Source organism: Hyalella azteca, unplaced genomic scaffold, assembly GCF_000764305.2.
Source record: "Hyalella azteca isolate HAZT.00-mixed unplaced genomic scaffold, Hazt_2.0.2 contig5198, whole genome shotgun sequence".
Classification (NCBI taxonomy): Eukaryota; Metazoa; Arthropoda; class Malacostraca; order Amphipoda; family Hyalellidae; genus Hyalella; species Hyalella azteca.
The window spans coordinates 211267-233850 of record NW_025935396.1 but is presented as its reverse complement, the minus strand read 5'-3'; the positions used below and the strand labels follow the sequence as shown (position 1 = coordinate 233850).

The following is a 22584-nucleotide window of genomic DNA, read 5'->3' as shown; positions in this document are numbered from 1 at the left end:
AAAGCTAAATTCGTATGAACGTAACGGAAATCATTCTTTACTAATCTATTCTCACTAATCTCTACTAATCTTAACACTACATCGCCTACAAACGCTGACTAAACGCTTAAGTCTTCAGGGAAACTAGCGCACGCTCATTCTAGAAAGAGCACGTCTTATGTACAAAATTGCACGCTGAAGACTTGTTCGTTGGCAATATAAAGACTACAAGCCGAAGACTTGTCTGTTAACAACATGGAGACAGTGCGTGAAATACTTATTCATTAACAACATGAACCTAGCATGCCGAAGACAATTCTTTTAATCAAATGCATAGTTCATTAGGAGTGCTCGCGTTATCTATCTCTGCGTCACTGCCGCCGCAGTGTTGTTTGTTCGCAGGTGATAGCTCACTTTAATACCTAAAGTAGTGATTATTATTACACCGATTATTTCTTCGGGTAAATAAGTTTTCAGCCTAGCAGCTATAGGCGTATTTAATCGCATCCCAGTTACACTACGATATCTTTGACTACAGGGAATAAATTGTAAATATGGATCTTATCACCAAGCAACACACACATCTCCAAACACAGCTCAGTACCAACTGAGCAGTTTGCGGGACTCAACCGGTCAACCCTGCACTGCCTGCAGCTCCTGAGGAACGCATCCACTGCAGTGACCACACGGAGAATGGTTGAGTCGTAGCAGTGACACCGAGCGCTATGTTGGAATACAAGGAATATTTACTATTTTGAATATAAGGAATATATCATTATTTACCATAAGGAATATTTACTCATATATGCATCCACTACTTAAACTCGTTTATTTTGATTAGAAATTGCCGTAAAATATAAATATTCTAGGAACTTGTAGAAAAACTTATTCCAGCGGAAACTAAACGTAATAAGTACTACAAACCTTTAGAATGATAATAAATACGAGTAAATCGTCCAAGAAAAATCAACGACGACCATGTCTGGAATGATAATGAAAAATTATAAGATTGAATGATTTAATTTGAGACAATTATTTAATTGGATTAAACCCATACTTCTATACATCGGCAACGTTGTCTCACAACCCTGATATTCTAGGATGGTTGAAATGCACTAATTACGGTGAATTACCTCAGTTCTGTTAGAATTTTCCGGTAAAGAAGTCGATAAATGATGGATACGTTAACGCTGATGGACAGGATTGTTGAGCGAAATCCTGACAATCCTGATGGACAATCCTGATGGACAGGATTGTCCATCATTCCATTACTCACTGGGGGCAGGATTGTCAAACATTCCGTCATGCAGTGGGGTTTTGTTGTTTTTTGTTGGCTGAAATCGTAATAGAACATCGTTAGCTTACATCGTAATCGGTAATTAAAGCTTTAGATGTGCTATCATGTGACCCTTCTAACTGTATTATGCGGGGAGCTATTAGGCCGGCGTGGCTTTATGTTTAACAATGCACACAACTTCCTTACAGATAGAGTACATGCTGTCGCATGTACTCTATCTACATCTTTGAACTCACCCACGCATCTACATCGTCATTTGCGGACGATACAAGAGTGCTGTTGAAGATCACAGATTACCTATAGACTGCGAGAGGTTACATGATGACTTGTCGGCAATCTACGAATGGGCTTTTGTGAACAATATGCAGTTCAACGGTACCAAATTCGAAGCAATGAGATACAGAGTCCGCACAGATATCGGGATGCCACATCGCTACTTGGCATCAAATGGCACAGAAATTGTCGAGGAGAAGCAACTCACTGTTAGAAAATCGACCGTAAAAAAACGTTCCCACCGGCATTACAGTGGCCGGTTATTTACCGTTAAATTAAACGACGGGAACATTCTCCCGCACGAAAACGGTACGCCCGTTTTGTACTTTACGGCTTCCCACAGTTTCTTTCATACAGACTATTGTAATCCGACATAGCCACTTATAAGAAGACATAGCGAGACATAAGGAGACAAAGCGAGACATAAGAAGACATAGCGAGATTGAAATGCCTAGCACCTTATCGAACTCGGTGGAAGTCAAGTAGCTACTTTAAACTATCGTCAGTCATGAAAAGATCCGGTCAAATGACACGATTTTAGATCTTCTGTGAACAAGGCACGAAAAGAAAAAGAATCGGCGACAGGCCACATCAGGCCTACACTTCAGCGCCGAGATCACTATGTTATGTTAAATTTAGCGTGAGAATGGTAGGTACGAGTAAAACTGACTGGCAGAAGGGAGGCGCTCACAAAGTCTATTGAAGCCACTTTGCATATATCAGAATACTCCTGTCATGAATTGTCCGAGGAACTAGGAAATATTTTTTCTCAAAAATAGTCTTTTGAAAGATGATGGTGAATAAAATTTTTCGTTACCACCCGACACATTGCGTAAATTTGTCGCGAAATTCAAGTGGGCCCTAACGTTCTGTGTTTGAAATATTGCGATCAGCCGTGACAAATTTATAGTATCATCAGTTATAATTTTTTTGGCCCAATTAATTGTGTTTCCCAATATTTATAATATTATTATATTGCAGCATTTATCTAAGGCCACGTTGACGTAGTCTCGACAGCGGCTTGGCATCTCTACAGCGCTGAAGCGAGTAAGCGTTCATAGGAGCTTGTGAGTGTTTAGTTTGCGTGCAGAGGCGTCGAGCTTTTTTCCTACTAATATTTGCAATGTCCTGCTTACAATATTGATTACAGGGTAGGTTTATTGTCAAAAGGTAACCCCTTTACGCAGAGGGATTCATATAAAAATTTAGTTTTCTGTAACTTACTACGATAGTGAAACTTATTCATCTGTGAGACATTTGCTTATGCCGCTAGATAAGTTTTTTTAGGTAAAGTGTGTGAGAGAAAAATATTGACACGGAGTGCTGCAGGTAATTCGCGCCTAATATTCAAAAATCTACGAGCTATATAAATTCCTCATTTTACGCAAAAATATTCTTGGCGAAAATATTTTGAATTGATCCTCTGTCGAAACTGGTTAAGTGTTCACAGTATGAAATTTCATTACACGTCGAGAATTTACCCATAGCCTTTACTCTGAGCTGAACCATTGTTCGTTATGGATAAACAAAGTTTCTTTCAGCGGCTGTTTTCTCGAATATAACTGCATGTTCGAATAAAATGGTTAATGGAACCATTCGATCATCACAGTAGTAGCATTTAATTCTGTCATTGATGAAATTAATACTTGCAGTACTTCAATCAAGTCTATTAAAATGACTAGAGTGCCAAGTCCTCTCCGGTGGCTCAACGGTAGCTGCTTGGCTTCACGTGTTGGAGACCCGAATTCAATACCTGCACAATGGGATTTTACTTCAAGTTTATTTCTCACGAGGTATGTGTATGGTACTGTGATAATTTGTTCATGCTACATGTCTGCTATTGTTACTTGCATTGTCATTGTGGATGTGCATACGTACTCCTTACGAAGTTGCAAGCTATGATGCATTATCAGTAAATGCAAATGCATAGGATTTGAAACCTAGGGAAAAATTTGTATCGACTACATTTTTGAGCTGGCCATCGTTGGCTCATAGATGCGCCACCTATGTCAGCGGGTAGTTATAGGAGGGAGATGAAATTTTTGGGCATGCTGGCCATCCGCAGTTTATAGCTGGATCAAAGGTCGGACACGCCATCGATGCTCCGCCTCTAATTTACACCTAGAGCCACCAATAATCATCGGTGCTCAAACAATAATTTTTATTCGGGGCCAATAAGACCTGCTTCTGCATGGTCGCACCTGCCGCCAGGAGGGGCGAGGGACGTGACGGTCCGAGCGACGGCCTCGCAAGACCCCATGTGGGCAGACTGCACCACGAGCTCCGGCAGCGGCGCCGCTGGCAGAGCCCACTTAGGGCAGAAGGTGTCAAGAGGGCGCGTGTACACTCCTGTGAGGCAAGCATACTTGTGAAATATTAAATATTCAGCTTACCATAACAATTCAGAATTACCTCGCTGAAAGTATTGGTATAGCCATAAAAATTGAAATGTTTTTAGGAGCAAGAAAAATTAACGGAAATTGTCCTAAAAACTACTCGGAAACTCTAAACCGGTCCGTCTAGGTATCGGCTGACTGCCTTATGTAGGTCCTTTAAGGTATTGGCTGACTGCCTTATGTAGGTCCGTTAAGGTATAGGCTGACTGCTTTATGTAGGTCCGTTAAGGTATAGACTGCCTTAAGTAAACACTTCAGTTCAGTGGCGAACGGGACAAATGACTGGGTTGGCGGTAGATCACACTCATGAGTTGTAAATGTAACGTTACTTAGAAGCTACGCATTTTCCTTTCATATTCGGAAGATGTAAAATTCTCAAATTTAAAAAAATGCTGGAGAGGTTTAAGCTCCACTTGTACATACTAAATATGCTGCTTGATGGAGGTTGTGCATGAGGCAAACACGGATTTGTCATGTATGAATGATTTCGAGCATAAAATGTATTCAATATTTTCTCTCTATTGAGCAAGTCTATCATTGACAACAAAATGGCAGGTCATAAATTTGAATCTAATGTTTCAAATTTGATAAATACTGTAAATTAATTATTTACTGTAATTTTATAATATGTATTATTGTAATAATCATGTCCGTAGTCAATCTGGCGTCTCATTATAATCATTATAATTGTATGTAATTGAGACGTAATATTCACTTGACCTGATAGAGATTGATGACGAGTCAACATCTGGAAAACACGTGATAGAACACGTGATCAAGACCTTAGTTGCAGGCGGAAGCGAATGCTATATAAGGGCTAGCAACCTTAAGTATAAAGGCCCCGCAGTAGTTGATAAGCGCTTTGCGATGTAGCGTGTCTGTAGAGTTCTCCGTAGCTTATACCTCTGCATCGTACTCCTGTATAACCACCTCGTATATAAGATATGTTATCTGGACTTATGTGTCTTACTTATCCCTCACTACCTTAGTCAACGAACCCGATCCTCAGGTAGAGCTTAATATATGAGCTCTGACAATCAGATAATCAATTGAGTAAATTACGTCTATTCTGTTTCACGAAGAAATATAATGACTTGTAAGGCGGTCAAAGCATCAAGATTGTGATAATTAAATAATCACCTTCGATTAAGAATTATTATCAAGGCAAACGAAATAATGTTAGCTGAACGGTTCCTGGAAAATTATATCTTTTTTGCATTGTTTCTTCTACATAAACTGAGGAAAATAGACGCAATAAAAATTTTGATTTAAAGGGATGATGAAGCTTTACTTGTTGGCCATAATTATGCGAAAAGGTTACTAGAGGATCTGTGGTGATGCCCGGCTGTCAGACTGGTATTTAAAAGGATTGATTTACGATATTTGACTCGAAGTCATTAATAGGGATTTACTAACTAGCCACAAACCTCTGGATGCTTATTGCTGACATGAATAGAAGAAGCATTAGAATGGCACTCACTTGCTTCTGAGCAGGGGCGTCAGGAGGTCGTCGCTGGGGTTGTACCAGTCGCCACCCTCTTCCTCCAAGTACAGCACCACGTCGCCCACGCGACGCGCCACCACCTCCGCCCACTGCGACGTCCTCAGCCGCCCCGGACTCATCCGCACCCGCAGCGTCTCGGGCTGCACGTAGGACAGCATCAGAGCTACGGCTGCAACGTCCCGACCTGCGAGCGTGAGAACCATAGAAGCTTTCTATTCTGGATTACATGAATAAATATTTTTTCATTACATTACTTTACGTCACATGAGATTGGTTCACTTTCACTGTCAATACACACAATGACATTGAGTGAAATTTGTTATTTAAACATTGTTATCAGTGAGGGTCAAATTAACTGGAAACTGCATATGCCCTCACATTATCATATTACAACTATTTTCGTCTCTTACAAAATATGTGGTTTGGAATATCAAGTCGTATAATGTATAATGGCCAAATTGGCTCAATCGATTAGCTGAAAAAATTGCTGTGACAAACCGCCCTCAGATATTCGAACCCGTCCTATAGCCACGAGAATTTACATTAGATCCCTTGCCACGTCTTCTAATAACCGGACGCTTTTGATAAAATGATTCCCATTGGCTAATCAGTAAAGCTTTAGGCTGAACAGCACTTAAACGCAAATGTCAACAGCCAAATTCAATATACAGGTATATGAAGATTACCAGTATACAAAAAATCCAAATCGAGTTTACATGAGAGAACTAGAGCTGGGAGTGAGAGCATGAGAACAGTTATATGATCCTGAAATCGATTATTTGAATAAATAACCAAACTTGACATAACTAATATTTTGTTCATAAATTACATGGTATTAAACTATGTAAGATCCTGACACTTTTGCACGCAACTACTTACTCTCAGAGGAACTATAACTTTAGAGTTAAACAGAGTTGAACTTTTAACAGAGGAACTATTACGTCGGTCCGCATCATGCGGCTAAAACTGACAGCTACCGAAATATTATAATACGTCTGAGCTGGTCAAGCTCAATCTTCATCGTCTAAATTCAAGTGGGAAACTTTTCGAGGAGAGCATTGACTTAAAACATTGGTCATGTAGGCCTTGAAGAATAGGCTTGATATGGCCTGTCGCTTACATTAAGTGGGGACACACTTCTGACGGGGTAATATCCACATGAGTCTAAAGCGTTTTCTGCCGAGCGAACATTTCAACATTACTTTGTCAATTTCAACATCGCATTGAACGCAAGTGAGCTCCACCAACCAGACTCTACGTTCCAGGCAGTGGAGTGGGCGAGCGTTGCGGAGGCGGCGATCTCCGCCACCTGCGCGACGTCTGGGCAGCGCAGGAGGCACGCCTGCTAGTGCAGGTGGGTGGTGACGCCGGCGCTGGCCAGCGCCTGCCGCAGCTCCGGCCATCGGCTCACGAAGTGGCGGGGGCTGCTGCTGCTCAGCGCCTGCACCGCGTACTGCAGCACCTCCAAGTAACTGGGAAATGACCTTCATATTCAGGGTATGTCATAGGAAACAAGCAGTTTTCCCAGGCCATCAAATACAGAAAACTTGCCTTGACGTGAATATATAATTATATAATAAACCTTACAATAGTCGCGCGGATTACAAACGAAATCCACGCCTCTGAAAGTCAACCGTAACGAAACAAAACGAGAAGGTGAACAATTAGGTCAGTTTTTGCACCCGACCATTGCAAGGTTAAAAAATTTGCCAACGAGCGTTGTCAAAGCAAATATTGTCATATATAAATATAATAAATCGATTTTTTCTACGAGCGGCGCACAGTCAGATGACGCAGAGTCAGGGCCCATGAATTTGAATTGCTGTCGAATTACTGCTCAGAAACCTGTGCCTGTGGCATAATTATTTTATTGCACCCACACTCTACGAGATCGTGCTAAAAGCTGCAGCGCAAGGCATAACCCCGACAACTCAGCTGACAGATCGACCACGGCTTGGTGGCGCGTCGATGGAACAGTCCACTGCTCTCCCGCCCCAAAATTACGGAGCAAATCTTACGGCTCGAGAGGAGGTGGCGACTGCAGGTTAGGCTCGTCTTGTCCCACGAAGCGGCGCCACAAGCCTAGCACTCCCGCCCACCGCTGGTCCCGGTCTTCGACTCTGACAAATGACGTTAGGGGTGAGCCGTGACTCCGATAAAAGGCAGGGGTGTTCCTGATCAATTCCTATAGGATAAATCAAGAGGGATGCCCCGGAACAGACAAGACGTGTCGTGAGGCGTGACTGTTAATAAATTTCACTGCAATAACGGGATGGTCAAAACCTGGCGACCATTACGATATTATGTCTAATTCTCACCTAGAGGCAGGAATCTTTGTTCGCGGTAAAATAAAGGTTTATTTGATTTGGCTAAACTTTTCGAGCATTGCTAATGCTCAAAACGCGAACTTCATTGATGTTGATATTGTAAATTGGTATAAAATGTTATAAATTTGTCAGGTTCAAATCCTAATGGCGTTAAAAGATGTCAAACAAATGTTAACTTTAAGCGGTTCAGTTCAGTAATTGGCTTCAATTATAACAGGTATGCTTCACGGATCTGCACTTGAATGCCAAGTTGTGTAAATTCAAAAAATTAGAATAACATTCATTTAGGTTCGCGATAGAAACGAAAGGTAAGTTGGCTTTCCTTGATGACGCTTCCGCTTTGCTAGTTGTTCTCCTTCCTTGTGCATTAGCTGATTTGAGCTGGTTGTTGTTGGGGCTGATAAGGAGACTGGTTTAGGATCATCAGCTTTCTTCTTCGTGGTTATTTTTGCCGGTTGACTATCTGGGGGTTTTGACCCCAGATTGGGAATTTTCTTCGGTTTATTCATGAGGAATTCTAGACTTCTTATTCAATACTGGTTTTCAGGATTTTTCAGTTTATCAAAATCTCACAAATCACAATAAGGTTTGTAGCCTTTGGTTCAAGGAACAGTTTCGTCACTTTAATTACCGTCACCGAACGATCACCACAACCACACCTAACAGCAATCCACACACAAGAAGAGACCGATTGACGCGCCGCGACCTCCTAAGATAACTACGTGTCGCGGTCACGTCAACGCGTAGCAAAGCGTTAGGCTTAAACCTCGGTACATTATGTACATACACCCCTCTGCAGTTACTACATCGACAAAATTTCCCTTATAATAAAGGCTTTACTTGATAATAGCAATGAATATCGAACGGGAAATTAAGATATTTAATAGGGAGCAATCGATAATTTGGTTATCGCTGGTCTCGTGGGAAGCCCGTACCTTCTAGACTCGAGGTGGCACCACTTTCGGTTGGCCGCAACGTTGCATGTAGATTTTAATGCTGCTCTCAAAGACCGATGCGTCTAAGCGTGAACGACGTAGTTTCCCTGGTCACAGGAAATCACGACTCAGCAGCATACAGAAATAATTACTTTACGAAAGCATGGAAGCCATCACGGGTTATATTTCACATAAAATATTTCATTTCATCGCTGCGCATTATCGATCCCTAGCTCGGTGCACGACATTTGGAGATTTTGACGCGCTCATAACGGTCGGCAAAGTCACCACAGGCGGTATACACCACAGGCGGTAAAGTCACCACTGGCGGTAGAGTCACCACTGGCGGTAGAGTCACCACTGGCGGTAGAGTCACCACAGGCGGTAGAGTCGCCACAGGCGGTAGTCACCAAAGGCGGTAGTCACCACAGGCGGTAGTCACCACAGGCGGTAGAGTCACCACAGGCGGTAGTCACCACAGGCGGTAGTCACCACTGGCGGTAGAGTCACCACAGGCGGTAGAGTCACCACTGGCGGTAGAGTCACCACAGGCGGTAGTCACCAAAGGCGGTAGTCACCACAGGCGGTAGAGTCACCACAGACGGTAGAGTCACCACAGGCGGTAGAGTCACCACAGGCGATAGAGTCACCACAGGCGGTAGAGTCACCACAGGCGATAGCGTCACCAAAGGCGGTAGTCACCACAGGCGGTAGAGTCACCACAGGCGATAGCGTCACCAAAGGCGGTAGTCACCACAGGTGGTAGTCACCACAGGCTATAGGTTCAGCGTACAGAAGAGGTGGCACAGGCGCCAGCTGGTCGCTGATGTAGAGGTAAATCCATGGCCTGTGGAGTAGGATTAGAGTGAGCCCTCATTTCGAGACGCTCTATAGCAGGTTTAAGGCTAACAAAAATACGAAAAAAGGGGGATAAGTTGAACTTTTGCATAGACAAGTGACAAGATCTATAGACACTTGTTGGTGAAACTGCTAGGTGATGAAACTCGTAGAATTTGTATCGGGTGAAGTGTAGCGACCATACTGGCAATTTATTCTCAGATTAATATTGATTGACACACTGGACGTGCGCTCCTTCATATTGCTGAGAAATCAAGGAAATAATCTAAATAACTTTTAATTTTGTTGCATGGAGAATTCACCAAGAAACTTGGGAACGCATGTTTTTTCTAACAGTTTGGTATAGGTTGGGGGAGAGTAGCCAGGGTTTGCTCTCAACGCTGATGGTGCCGATGCCTAGGCTGATTATTATCCCTACAAAAGTATAAGGGCTGGAACTCGATGTGTTCATTCGTGCTTGGGGGCTGGTAAAATTCAGCGTAGCTTTGCTGGGTAACGAAATGAAAGGCAATGCAGCAAGATGCAGAATTTTGAAGGGGATCGAGCACCATTCTTGCAAATTTAACACATTTTGACGAGTATTAATTTTCTGTATCCAACCGTCATAGATGGACACTTGATTTAGTAATATTTCAGCAATTCTATTGTGTTTCTTAAAATGTTTTCCTAGTCGTTGAATGGCTAAACATTCAACAGTTCACCATTGTCATTTATAAGTGGTTTAGGATTACTAACATCGAGAAGCGCAGTAGAAGTTGGGAGAAGCGCAGTAGAAGAATGATAATAAGTTTCACCTTCCATGATCTAAAAATACCAATCTCTTCAATTTAAAAAACTATGACAGTCCAGTCCTACGCACACACGGAACACTCCCTCCTCCTCCGCCCACCCACCCGTCGACCTCGGCGCGCGTGTCGCCCTCCTCCCGCGTCCGGACGCGCTGCTCGTGAAGAAGGACCAGCAGACGCTGCACCTCCGGGGGGCTCAGCGAGCAGTACCGCAGCCACAGCTCGCCAAACCTGAGACCAGAACATGAGCTCCTCAGAGTCGGAGTTGTCGCGTGAGAGGCGCTATTTATCATACGCAAACTTCAACGCTGCAGTTCGCCTCAAACTTCAACGCTGCAGTTCGCCTCAAACTCCAACGCTGCTGCTCGACACAAACTCCAACGCTGCAGTTCGCCTCAAACTTCAACGCTGCAGTTCGCCTCAAACTTCAACGCTGCAGTTCGCCTCAAACTCCAACGCTGTTCTTCGACACAAACTCCAACGCCGCAGTTTGCCTCAAACTCCAACGCTGCAGTTCATTTCAAACTCCAACGCTGTTCTTAGACACAAACTCCAACTCTGAAGTTCGCCTCAAACTTCAACGCTGCTGATGAAATCTAACGCTGCTGTTCGTCAAACGCTTCGCAGAAAGCTAAACTATAACGACCCAGACTAAATCATGCAGACTCCCTTCCGAATTTCAAAATATATATTCTGTTTACAAATAACTGCATAAACTTAATTCAGTTGCTCAAAAGAATGACAATATAGCTTATTTGCTGTTATTGGTCAGATCTTGTCGAGAAAATTTTTTAAAAAATATTGCAATATTACTTTCGAATGATATACCATTGCTTCATCTACTAGTTTGTTCGAATCGTTTTACTGATAATGGATCACTTCAATACAAGTCATTGTATCGCAGAGGGCTGGAAGAGAGGCTGACCAGAGCAGTTGTTTCGTATCTCTGTCGAATAGTTCATAACATCCTCTTCTTCCTCTACACGAATGACATTTTATTACGAATAATTTGATCCAGGACCTAACGCCGCCAACAAGACCTGCTGTGGCATGCATCTGCCGGCAACAAGACCTGCTGCTGGTCGCACCTGCCGGCAACAAGACCTGCTGTGGCACGCACCTGCCGGCAACAAGGCCTGCTGTGGCACGCACCTGCCGGCAACAAGACCTGCTGTGGCTCGCACCTGCCGGCAACATGACCTGCTGTGGCTCGCACCTGCCGGCAACAAGACCTGCTGTGGCTCGCACCTGCCGGCAACAAGACCTACTGTGGCTCGCACCTGCCGCCAGGAGGGACGAGGGACGTGACGGTCCGAGCGACGGCCTCGCAAGACCCCAGGTAGGCAGACTCCACCACGAGCTCCGGCAGCGGCGCCGCTGGCAGAGCCCACTTATGGGAGAAGGTGTCGAGAGGGCGCGTGTACACTCCTGTGAGGCAAGCATACATGTAAAATGCCAAATCTTAAACTTACCATAATAATTCAAAATTACCTCGCTAAAGGCATAGCCATAATAATATACGTTTAAAAATTACTTTTTGGAGACAACACTTCTAAAGAATCCAGTGTTTCCAATGATACAGATGTAGAATTGAATTTCTAATTCTATTTTCGAATAGTAAAAAAATGAATTTTCAAATTTTTTAAATATATAATTTTTTTTTCAAAATTATTTATTCTGTCAATTGATTCAAACATTGCCTCCAACTTCACACAAGTGTGAAAATTTCAGATCAATTGGACTGGTAAAAGTGTGTCAAATATCAATTATAAGATTTGTAGATGACAAAATTATTTTTTCATTTTTTTAGTTTTGACAAAAAATTCTAATTTTAAAATTATTTATTTTGTCATTTGATTCATGCATTGTCTCCAACTTTACGCATGTGTGCAAAATTTCAGATCGATAGGATAAGTAGAAGTGTGTCAAATTTCCATTGTAAGATTCGCAGCAGACGGACAGACAGACAGACAAACAAAAATATGCCTTTAAAAATTACTTTTTAAAGACAACACTTCTGAACAATCCAGTGTCTTTGATGTTACACATGCACAATGAATTTCTAATTTTATTTTAAAATATTGAGAAAAAATTATTTTTCAAAATTTTTTTATATCAAAATTTTGTAAATTTTCAAAATTATTTATTCTGTCAATTGATTCATGCATTGTCTCTGACTTTATGCAATTGTGCAAAATTTCAGATCAATTGGACAGGTGAAATTGTGTCATATATGGATTATAAGATTTGTAGCAGACGAAATTATTTTTTAATTTTTTAAATAATGAATTTTTTTTAATTTAAAAAATTATTTATTCTGTCAATTGACTCATGCATTGTCTCCAACTTTTCGCAAGTGTGTCAATTTTCAGATCAATTGGACAGGTAGAAGTGTGTTAAATATCGATTATAAGATTTGTAGCAGACAGACAGACAGACAAACAAACAAACAAGAAGTGAAGTTAAAGAGAAGTGTTGTAAAAAGTGAAGTTAAAGAGAAGTGTTGTAAAAATAGTAGTGTTTTTAGGGACAAGAAAAAGTAACGGAAATCGTCCTAAAAAGTACTCGGAAGCTCTAAATCTCTAAAACGGTTCGTTAAGGTATAGGCTGACTGTCTTATAAAGGTGCGTTAAGGTATTGGTTGACTGTCATATGTAGGTACGTAAAGGTATAGGCTGACTGACATATGTAGGTCCGTTAAGGTATAGACTGACTGTCAGAGCTGGGCAGCGCTACCTGGAAATGTAGCGGCGCTACCGCTACCGCTACATGCTCTAAATGTAGCGGGCGCTACCGCTACCGCTACATGCTCTAAATGTAGCGGGCGCTACCGCTACCGCTACATGCTCTAAATGTAGCGGGCGCTACCGCTACCGCTACACCCACTAGATTGTAACGGGCGCTACCGCTACCGCTACACCCACTAGATTGTAACGGGCGCTACCGCTACCGCTACAGTAAAATGTAGCGCGCTACATTAGCCGCTACAATGGCCAAAATTATTGGAAATCTGTAAATATTTATTGTTCTGCTATTGGGATTTACTCATTAACATTTAAAATGTAGCGGTAGCGCTGTAGCGGCAAAACCTCGTATCGCTACTTAAATATGTAGCGAGCGCTACCGCTACCGCTACATTGCCTTAAATGTAGAGGCGCTACCGCTACCGCTACTGAAAATTAGCGGCCGCTAGTAGCGGCCGCTACATGTAGCGCGCTACTGCCCACCTCTGCTGACTGTCTTATGTAGGTGCGTTAATGTGTAGGCTGACTTGACCTATGCAAATCCTTCAGTTCAGTGGCGAATGGGAAAAATGGCTGGGTTGGCGGTGGATCGCACTCGTGAGTTATAAATGTAACGTTACTCAGAAGCTACGCATTTTTATTTCATATCTGGAAGAAGTAACATGTTTAAATGTGAAAAAATACGGGTGAGGTTGAAGCTCCACTCGTACATGGTAAATATGCTTCGTGATGGAGGACATGGGGCAAATTACTATTAGTCATGGATACTTAATCTTGTACATCAATTTTAGCCGATATTTTTCCTCTATTGTGCAACTCTATCATTGACAACAAAATGGCAAGTCAGAAATTTGGTAGTTCAGTGGGAAGGTGAACAAAACGCTCCCGAAGACCTAAACACATTTTCACGTAGTCTCAAAAAAAAATAAAATTTAACTATGGTTAATTGTTATTTCGTACCACAAATTACATTCAGTACCAGAAGGGAAAATGCACCGCCAAAATGAACAAAATCATCGGTAATTAATAGTCCCTAGAATTTGAGTTCTGGAATTTTATAGGAATACAGCAGAACCCTTGTATGCTGCAAATCATCACCAAAACACATAACAGCCGTCAAATCAAAAACGATTGATTAAAGCTAGTATGCCTGTTTTGAATAAGGAGACAACAGGACAAAAACATTCGCATCGAAAGTTCTCAGTGGACTCACTGAGTTCAGAGTACTTCCCGCTGAGTGCACTGAGGTCCAGAGGCTCGGCCATCCTGAGGAAGATCTGCGCTGACTGCGCCACTGCGGCTATGGCTGCCACTCCAGCCGGGGTGCCCACACCCCCGAAGAAGTGGACCAGAATCATCCTGTCATAAAAGAGCTCATGTGACCAAATTACACCTAATCTGATCATTAACAGCGACATAAAAGAAAGGTTACAAGCTATTAAAACGGCCACGATCTCGTGGAAGGATCAATACTTAATAGATCAAGTTGTTAATGGTGATCGTGTAGAAGATGTTGAACATGATGCTAGAAGTGCGTCCTTTCCTACACTAGAAGTTTGTGAATGAGATTGCAGGAAATATCGATGCTCATTCAAATGTATTCAGCTGGGAAAATCTGAAACTGGATATGAGTAACAAGAAGTCACTTTTAATGAACTCCTCAGTGCACACAGCACAAGTACAGGTGCTAATACAGTCTTATAAATTGTATCGTCGAGTAAACATCCACTTCAAAGTTTCAGTATCCAAAAGAGATAGAGGCGCATCTGAAAATGACATTGATTTGATGTTTGATATTTTATAAATACTGATACGACATGTGTTAAACAGTTAAATAATCAAATAATCACCCTTGATAAAAAATTATTATTACGGCGAACGAATTGATATTTGCTGAACGGTTCCTGGAAAATTGTTTATTTTTTGCGTTGTTTCTTCTACATAAACCGAGGTGTGACGAACTGATCTTGATTCCCCGAAAAGCCAATCGCGTCACTTCAAAAGTTCGGATGGTCTAATTGCCACGTCCACCAATGACCGGAAATTAAATGCAACTTCCGTCTTGGCCTGAGCGGCAAAAGTTTGAACCGAGCGGATAGATAACTCAAACAAGCTTTCTTAAATTTATTGGAAGTAAACGGCAAGCTAAAGCGAAGCAAATTACAACTAACGATTTTACAGAGGTGTGGCACATGAATTAAGCGAACTAACAAATTGAATGCGGAGGAAGCTAAAGTGTGAGGAGAGCAAAATGCGAGCAGAGAGCTAGAGCATGGTGATCTGAGAATAACGCACGATCCTACAACAGAAACCAAAAGTAAATACCTACAAATAACAAATCATCATAATCACACAAATCACGATATTTCACCAAGTAATCATATTTAAATTTCACCACTATCGCACGCAACTCACCCTGGCATCTGAGCCAAAATCCTATGAGAAAGGAACCAGTATGCAAGTCGGGATCGGTATCGTTTCTGACAGCTATAACCAATTCAACGTCCACATCAGAGCCGGTCCTACTTAATCTTTGTGGTCTCACAGCAAGTAGTGGAAATTTGCTTTAAACTTCATTACACGACACGAGGAAAATAGACGCATTGAAAAATGATTGGTTTAAAAGGACGATGGAGCTTCACTTGTTGGCCCCAATTCCACGAAAAAGTTACTAGGCGATCGGTGCTGATGCTTTGCTATCAAACGGTTAATTAAAAGGATTGAATTACGATATTTGAGTAGAAGTCGTTAAGAGGAATATACTAACTAGCCACAAGCCTCTGGTTGCTTATTCCCAGTCGAGTTTCTCGTTCCATTGGGGGCCGCCCTAAAGAACAGACAGTCAGATTATAGGTGACTCAGGCGCCTACCGCCCACCTAACTGCAATCAGGGGCGATATATGAGCCGACTGGGGAGTCGATTGCCTGATAGGCCGAATATACGTAATCAGACTGAAAAAAGCAGCTGGTCAGGCTTCTGTGGTCAGACGCTGATATTTGAGCGAGCCTTGGCCATCTCCCGCTCATCATTTGGCATCGATGTATGTACACGCATACGTTTGTGAAGGCATACGATGGAACGAAATGAGAATTTATTTTACCAATTTTTTAAGCTAGTTTGGACAAAAAAAATATAGGATTAAAGGACAAAAATATCCGGATTTATTTGGCTTTATCTTTAAAAACCACAGGATGCTTGAAGGCATGGAAATATGATTAAGAGGTGCAGGAGCAGAAAAATACTTTATAACTACTGGTAAAAAAGTAATGCTTTTAGCTCCAAGATATAAATTTCAAATTTTTATCATAACATTCATAACTTTTATGTAAGCTGTTAATTGGCAGAAAAAGCAACAGATGAACGTTCGGTTTTGCATTCAAGTCCTACAAGTATTTTATTAAATGTTCAGGTCGCTATAATTTGGGATGAAACTGCTTAATATTGTGATGACAGTGCATTGCCTTATAACTGGCATTCAACAATGTACCTTTATGTATTTCAAAATTTCAATATTTTCAGGTGAGGTTCACATACATCCTTCAGTGAATTATGATCGTTATATTCAATGGCGGTTACTGGGCGTTACTGGGCGTGAGTGTCATACATAACGTACATAATTCTGCTCAGGCACCTAACTACTTTTTTGAAAAAATTAGTAAGAATTTGGTCATTAGTTCAAACAACCTCGATGACAAAACCTGGTCAATGCTTGATGGTTCTTGTTCCTCATAGTTACTTTATCGTGTTCACAGGGAAAAATTTGTTGTTAGCTTCGTTAAATGTTTAAATATTATTCCTGTTGAACGTGATGCAGCTTGTGGGAGTGAGTAGCGTACAAGACGCAACACGTTCGTTTGCTTGCCGGCGCCCAGCGTTAGTTCGCTAGTGGTACTAGTGATTATCACGCGTTGAACGGCGAACGTTGCTCATTTCAATCCTGTAATCATAGTGGGAAAAGTGAACTTATGAAGTATTAGACTTTAAAATTATAGATTTTGAAAGCTGAACTTTATTAGAAACTAGAAATTTCCAAGTTGTCCTGTACAATGGTTCTTCAAGCCGAGTTCATTGAAAAAGACGACACCGATATCTGCACTACGCGCGAATATAGTCGGCATGACACCATGATGCCAGTATTCTACTTAGGCAACTCAGTTGAGCTTCAAAGATTTTGGAACTGGCAGTAATAGAAATTTTTAACTTGAGTTATGTGCTGACATGAACATGTTATTTTAGCTGCTCGTGTCCATATACTTAAGATTTTAATCTATAATTCATCGAGAAAGCTGGATCCAAGTGTGAAAATGTCAGTTCACTCAAGAGTTCGACTGCATGGTGGGGTTTAGTCTTCACCTGTCAAGCAGTCACCGTACCGCTGCAAGAGAAACGCGTACAAACAAGGATACAAATAGTGACTCAACTCCGTAAGTAATCAAGTTACTCGTTCTCTGTAATTATATGCTTTTTTTCATTGTATCATTGAATTTGGGACCACAGTGAAATCTAAGTACCGTACCCTATTATGAATTGGGCGATTTTATAAGAATTACAAATTATTGGTGGATAATTTTCCGAACTTTCCATTGAACATAGTAATGTTAGGAAGTTCACAAGTTCCAACTGGAATTTCGATGGTCGATGGTAGCATTTGATATATTCTTCTTCACAGTCATTGCAGGCAGAATTTTATAGACTCGTGCAAATCAATTCGATTAGCCGTACATACGATCGACGTGTCGTAAGATAACGAGTCGTTAGCAAATTACACTGGATGTGAATGCGCGCGGTTGTCGTCTCACCCTGAATTAAATTACAGCGAACAATTAATTACGTTTTATGTACTTCGTACCTAGAAACACAGGAATTACCTACCGTATTTAATTTGCGCTGTGTTAAAACAGTTATAATTGAGCCCTGCAGATACTAAATACACTTGGCTGTTTTTTGCAAATATTTTGGGAGAACTTTGAGGATTTATTTAACTGTTTTTTTGCCGCAGAATGCTTAACAGTTTATGTGAAAGTGATTGTTTAGTGACTGAGAATATTAAAGAATGTTTAATAATGGTAAAGGTGAGAGAACGTTTTGCTCTGCCGTATGTGGAAAATGTTTGGTGCCCGCAATGGGTATGAATGTTTGGTACGGGTGAATGTGTTAGAATGTTTCGTACATGGATAATGTGGGATAATATTGAGGGGAGTTGAATATTGGAGAATGTTGATAGTTGAGTGCTATAGCATATTGGAGAATGCTGATCGTTGAGTGCTATTGCATATTGAAGAATGTTTGGTTTTGGGCAATGTGTGAGAATGCTCACTGCTGGTGAATATTGAATATTGTATTGCTCGGGCAATGTGCGAGGGTCTTGCAAATCTGGTAAATATTAGGGAATGTTGTGGGTAATGTGGAAAGTTGGGGTTGAAAGTTGTATTAACTGATATTATTTCCATTTCAAACTCGTGTTTACTTGCCACTTGCTTCATTGTGTCACGATATCTAGTCTGCTCATATATACAGTATATATATAGCTTACAGTGATTCAAATGCCACCTCCCTTCCCATCATAAAGAGGGTAAGGGAGGACGCATTTTTCAGATTCGGGCGTGTCTGTCCCGAACGTATCAGGTACCAAATACGCGCGCCTCGCAGTCGCCCCTCGGGTGTCAAGGAACAGACCGGACCCTAATCAGATGCTTATTTCCCTCGTATAACCAGAACCTGAAGCGGACATAGAGCCGCTAATTTACACCGCTAGGCGAGCTTGGGGCGTCCTTTAGCCAGCGGCTGTCAGGAATCAAAACTTTAGATAGGGTTGCTGACCATAAATAGAAGAAACATTGGAATGGCTCTGCTCTCACTTGCTTCTGAGCAGAGGCGTCAAGAGGTCGTCGCTGGGGTCGTACCAGTCGCCACCCTCGTCCTCCAAGTACAGCACCACGTCGCCCACGCGACGCGCTACAACCTCTGCCCATTGCGACGTCCTCAGCCTCCCCGGACTCATCCGCACCCTTAGCTTCTCAGGCTGCACGTAGGACAGCATCAGAGCAACGGCTGCAACGTCGCGGCCTGCGGGCGTGAGAACCATAGAGACTTTCTTTTCTGGATTAGAGGAATAAACATTTTTTAATTACATTTGTTATTACTTTACGTCACATGAGATTGGTTCACTGTCACTGTTGCACATTGAGAGAAGTTTATTATTTAAATACTGTGGTATCGGTAAGGGTCAAATTAGCAAGAAACTACAAATGACTTTACCCTATCATATTATACAAGTATGTTCGTTTCTTACAAAATTTGTGGGCTGGTATTCCGAGTCGTCTGTATTGTGGCTAGATTGGCTCAATCGATTAGCTGTGACGAACCGACCTAAGATATACAATAACCGGCCCTATCGCCTGCAAAATTTACAATAGATCCCTTGCCACGTCTTCCTATGACCGGAAGCTATTGATAAGATGATTCCCATTGGCTAATCAGTAAAGCTTTAGGCTGAACTGCAGTTAAACGCAAATTTCAACAGCTAAATTCAATATATTTGATGATTACCGGCATACAAAATATTCTTAATCGAATTTGACATGAGAGAACTAGAGCTGGGAGTGAGAGCACAATAACAATTACGTGATCCTGAAACCGATAATTTAAATATAGGCATAAACTTGACTTAACTAATATTTTGTTCATAAATTACATATTATAAAACCATGTAAAATCCTGACACTGTTACACGCCACTACTTACTCTCAGAGTCAAAACTTTAACATAGGAACTATTGCGTCGGTCCGCATCATGCGGCCAAAACTGACGGCTACCAAAAAATTATACATACGTCTGAGCAGGCCAAGATCAATCTTGTTCCTCTAAATACAAGTGGGGAATTTATCGAGGAGATCATTGACTCAAACATTGCTCATGTAGGCCTTGAAGAATAGGCCTGATGAGGCCTGTCGCCGATATTTTGTGGTAACACACTTCTGACGGGGTAATATCCACATGAGTCTGAAGCGTTTCCTGACGAGCGAACATCGCATTGAACGCAAGTGGGCGCCACCGACCCGACTCTACATTCCAGGCAGTGGAGTGGGCGAGCGTTGCAGAGGCGGCGATCTCCGCCACCTGCGCGACGTCTGGGCAGCGCAGGAGGCACGCCTGCCAGTGCAGGTGGGTGGTGACGCCGGCGCTGGCCAACGCCTGCCGCAGCTCTGGCCAGCGGCTCACGAAGTGGCGGCGGCTGCTGCTGCTCAACTCTTGCACCGCGTACTGCAGCACCTCCAAGTAACTGGAAATGGCCTTCACATTCAGGGTATATCAGGTGTGTCATCGGAAACAAGCAGTTTTTCCTTAAATTCTCCCAACTTGCCTTGACGTGAATATTTAAAAACCTCTACATTTAATGGTCGCGCGGATTACATATGTAATCCACGTGGATTACATATGTAATCCACGCCTCTGAAAAACAAACCGTAATGAAACCAAACGAGAATGTGAAAAAGTCAGTATTTGAAGTCAGTTTTTGAACGCGACAACGGCAGGGTTAAAAAGTTTACCAAAAAGCGTTGCCAAAGCTCAAATATTACGAACGTTATCAAATCGATACTTTCTACGAACGGCGCACAGTCAGCCAAAATGAATTTTCCAGGCTTCTTTTTGGTCGGAACTCAACGTTAAAGAATAAATATCGTCACAGGAGCAAAACACGCTTAAAAGCATAGAAATTAACTGCTGGTCTTTTACGTTTAAACTAAGGAGCTTGCCCAATAGATGTGATAGAAATAAATTTTTATAAATTTTTATTTTTCAGCAATGAACCATGAGCCCCTGAATTTGAATTATCGAATTACTGCTCAGAAACCTGTGGTATACTTATTTTATTAGAACCACAATCTACGTAATCGTGCTGAAAACTTCAGCGCCGAACGCAAGGCACAACTCCGATATCTCAGCAGACAGACCACAGCTTGTCGGCGAGTCGATGGAACAGACCACTGCTCTCCTTCCCCTAAATTACGAAAGAAATCTTACGGCTCTAGAGGAGGTGGCGACTGCAGGCCAGGCTTGGCTTGTCCCACGAAGCGGTGCCACAAGCCCAGCACTCCCGCCCAGCGCTGGTCCCGTTCTCCGGCTCTGACAAATGACGTCAGAGGTGAGCCGTGACTCCCATAATAGGCAAGGATAAGGCAGTTTCTGATCAATTCCTATAGGATAAATCAAGAGGGATGCCCCGGAACAGAGGAGACGTGCTGTGAGGCGTTATGGTCAACAAATGATTCCACTGCAATAACGAGATGGTCAAAACCTGGCGACTATTATTATGTCAAATTCTCACCTAGAGGCGGAAATCTTTGTTCGTGGTAAAGTAATGAAGATTTTGATTGGTTTAATCTTACGAATACTGATATTGCTCGAAACGCGAAGTTTATTAATGTTGACATTGTAAATTGGTATAAAATGTTGTAAAGGTGTCAGGTTCGAATCGTAATAACAATGAAAAAGGTTAGATACATTTTTATTTTATCCTGTTCAGTAATCTTTGGCTTCAATTATAGCAGGCATACTTCACGTCGCTCTACTTGAATGCCAAGTTGAGTTAATTCATATTTTAATCAGCGCATGCAACCGTAACATTCCTTCAGGCCGTCACATCTGTTCCAAGCCGGGCCTTCCCAAAGACATCATCAACCTCACCCGACAGCGAGACATCCTCCGTGCCGCCGACCCCACTTCCGACGATGTAGCAGCCCTCACTGCCTGTATCCACCAGCTCACCAACGACAACAAAAAAGCCCGCTGGTAACAATACCTCTCTACCTCTAACCGCCACAGCAACGTAAACCGCCTCTGATCAACAATAAAGGCCCTGGTCGGTAAACCTAAAAACTACCCCAATATCACCATCAACTTCAATGAGAGGCCCATCAATAACACCAAAAAAAGCTTGCTGATCGCTTTAACAGTCTCTTCACGGCTGTCACTCAACACAGGTCTAATAAAATCAATAGAATCACAACCCGGAAGTCAAAGAGCCTCGACCTATCTGACAGTCCCTCCTTCTCATCGGCACAAGTGGCCAAAGCAATCAAACAATCCCGTCCCTCCAAGGCCACTGGACCAGACAAACTAACCATCTTTCACCTCAAATATCTTGGACCACTCGGAATTGTTTACTTGACACGCCTTTTCAATGAGTCCCTCCGCACATGTCGAATTCCCGACATTTACAAATCCGCCAAAGTCATACCGCTGCTCAAACCCGGCAAACCGGACAACGACGCTAAATCATACCGACCAATCTGCCTGCTTTTCCCCGCCATCAAAGTACTAGAAAGATGTTTGCTACCCACTATCACCCAACACCTGCGGTTCTGCCTCAACGGAATTCCGTCATCAAAACTCTAAACACCGATTAATCCACACAGGTGTTCCACAAGGCTCCGTCCTGTCTCCTGCCCTCTTCAATTACTATATCTCCTAGGCACCCC

General features: G+C 42.3%; 1 protein-coding gene across 1 annotated transcript; it reads right to left on the bottom strand.

Annotated features, from left to right (window-relative positions):
• Window positions 1-6794: 6794 nt before the first annotated feature.
• On the bottom strand, window positions 6795-22230 carry LOC108678212. The gene is made up of 10 exons (XM_047880325.1): window positions 22145-22230; window positions 21128-21229; window positions 20161-20384; window positions 18961-19168; window positions 14315-14460; window positions 11638-11785; window positions 10463-10588; window positions 9466-9558; window positions 7468-7623; window positions 6795-6921 (listed from the first exon to the last, which is right to left on the bottom strand). Exons 1-10 carry the CDS (start codon window positions 22228-22230, stop codon window positions 6795-6797), a joined length of 1416 nt encoding a protein of 471 aa, XP_047736281.1.
• Between the last annotated feature and the right edge of the window lie 354 nt (window positions 22231-22584).

Bases quoted from the DNA above. Each gene is read 5' to 3' on its own strand.
- LOC108678212 (XM_047880325.1), bottom strand. From the start codon at position 22,230: ATGGTTAGTTTGTCTGGTCCAGTGGCCTTGGAGGGACGGGATTGTTTG. The intron at 19,169-20,160 runs GTCGGTGGCGCC...TCACGCCCGCAG, and splicing joins TGCCTGGAATGTAGAGTCGG to GCCGCGACGTTGCAGCCGTT. The intron at 10,589-11,637 runs GTGCGAGCCACA...TTCTGGTCTCAG, and splicing joins CTCGTCCCTCCTGGCGGCAG to GTTTGGCGAGCTGTGGCTGC.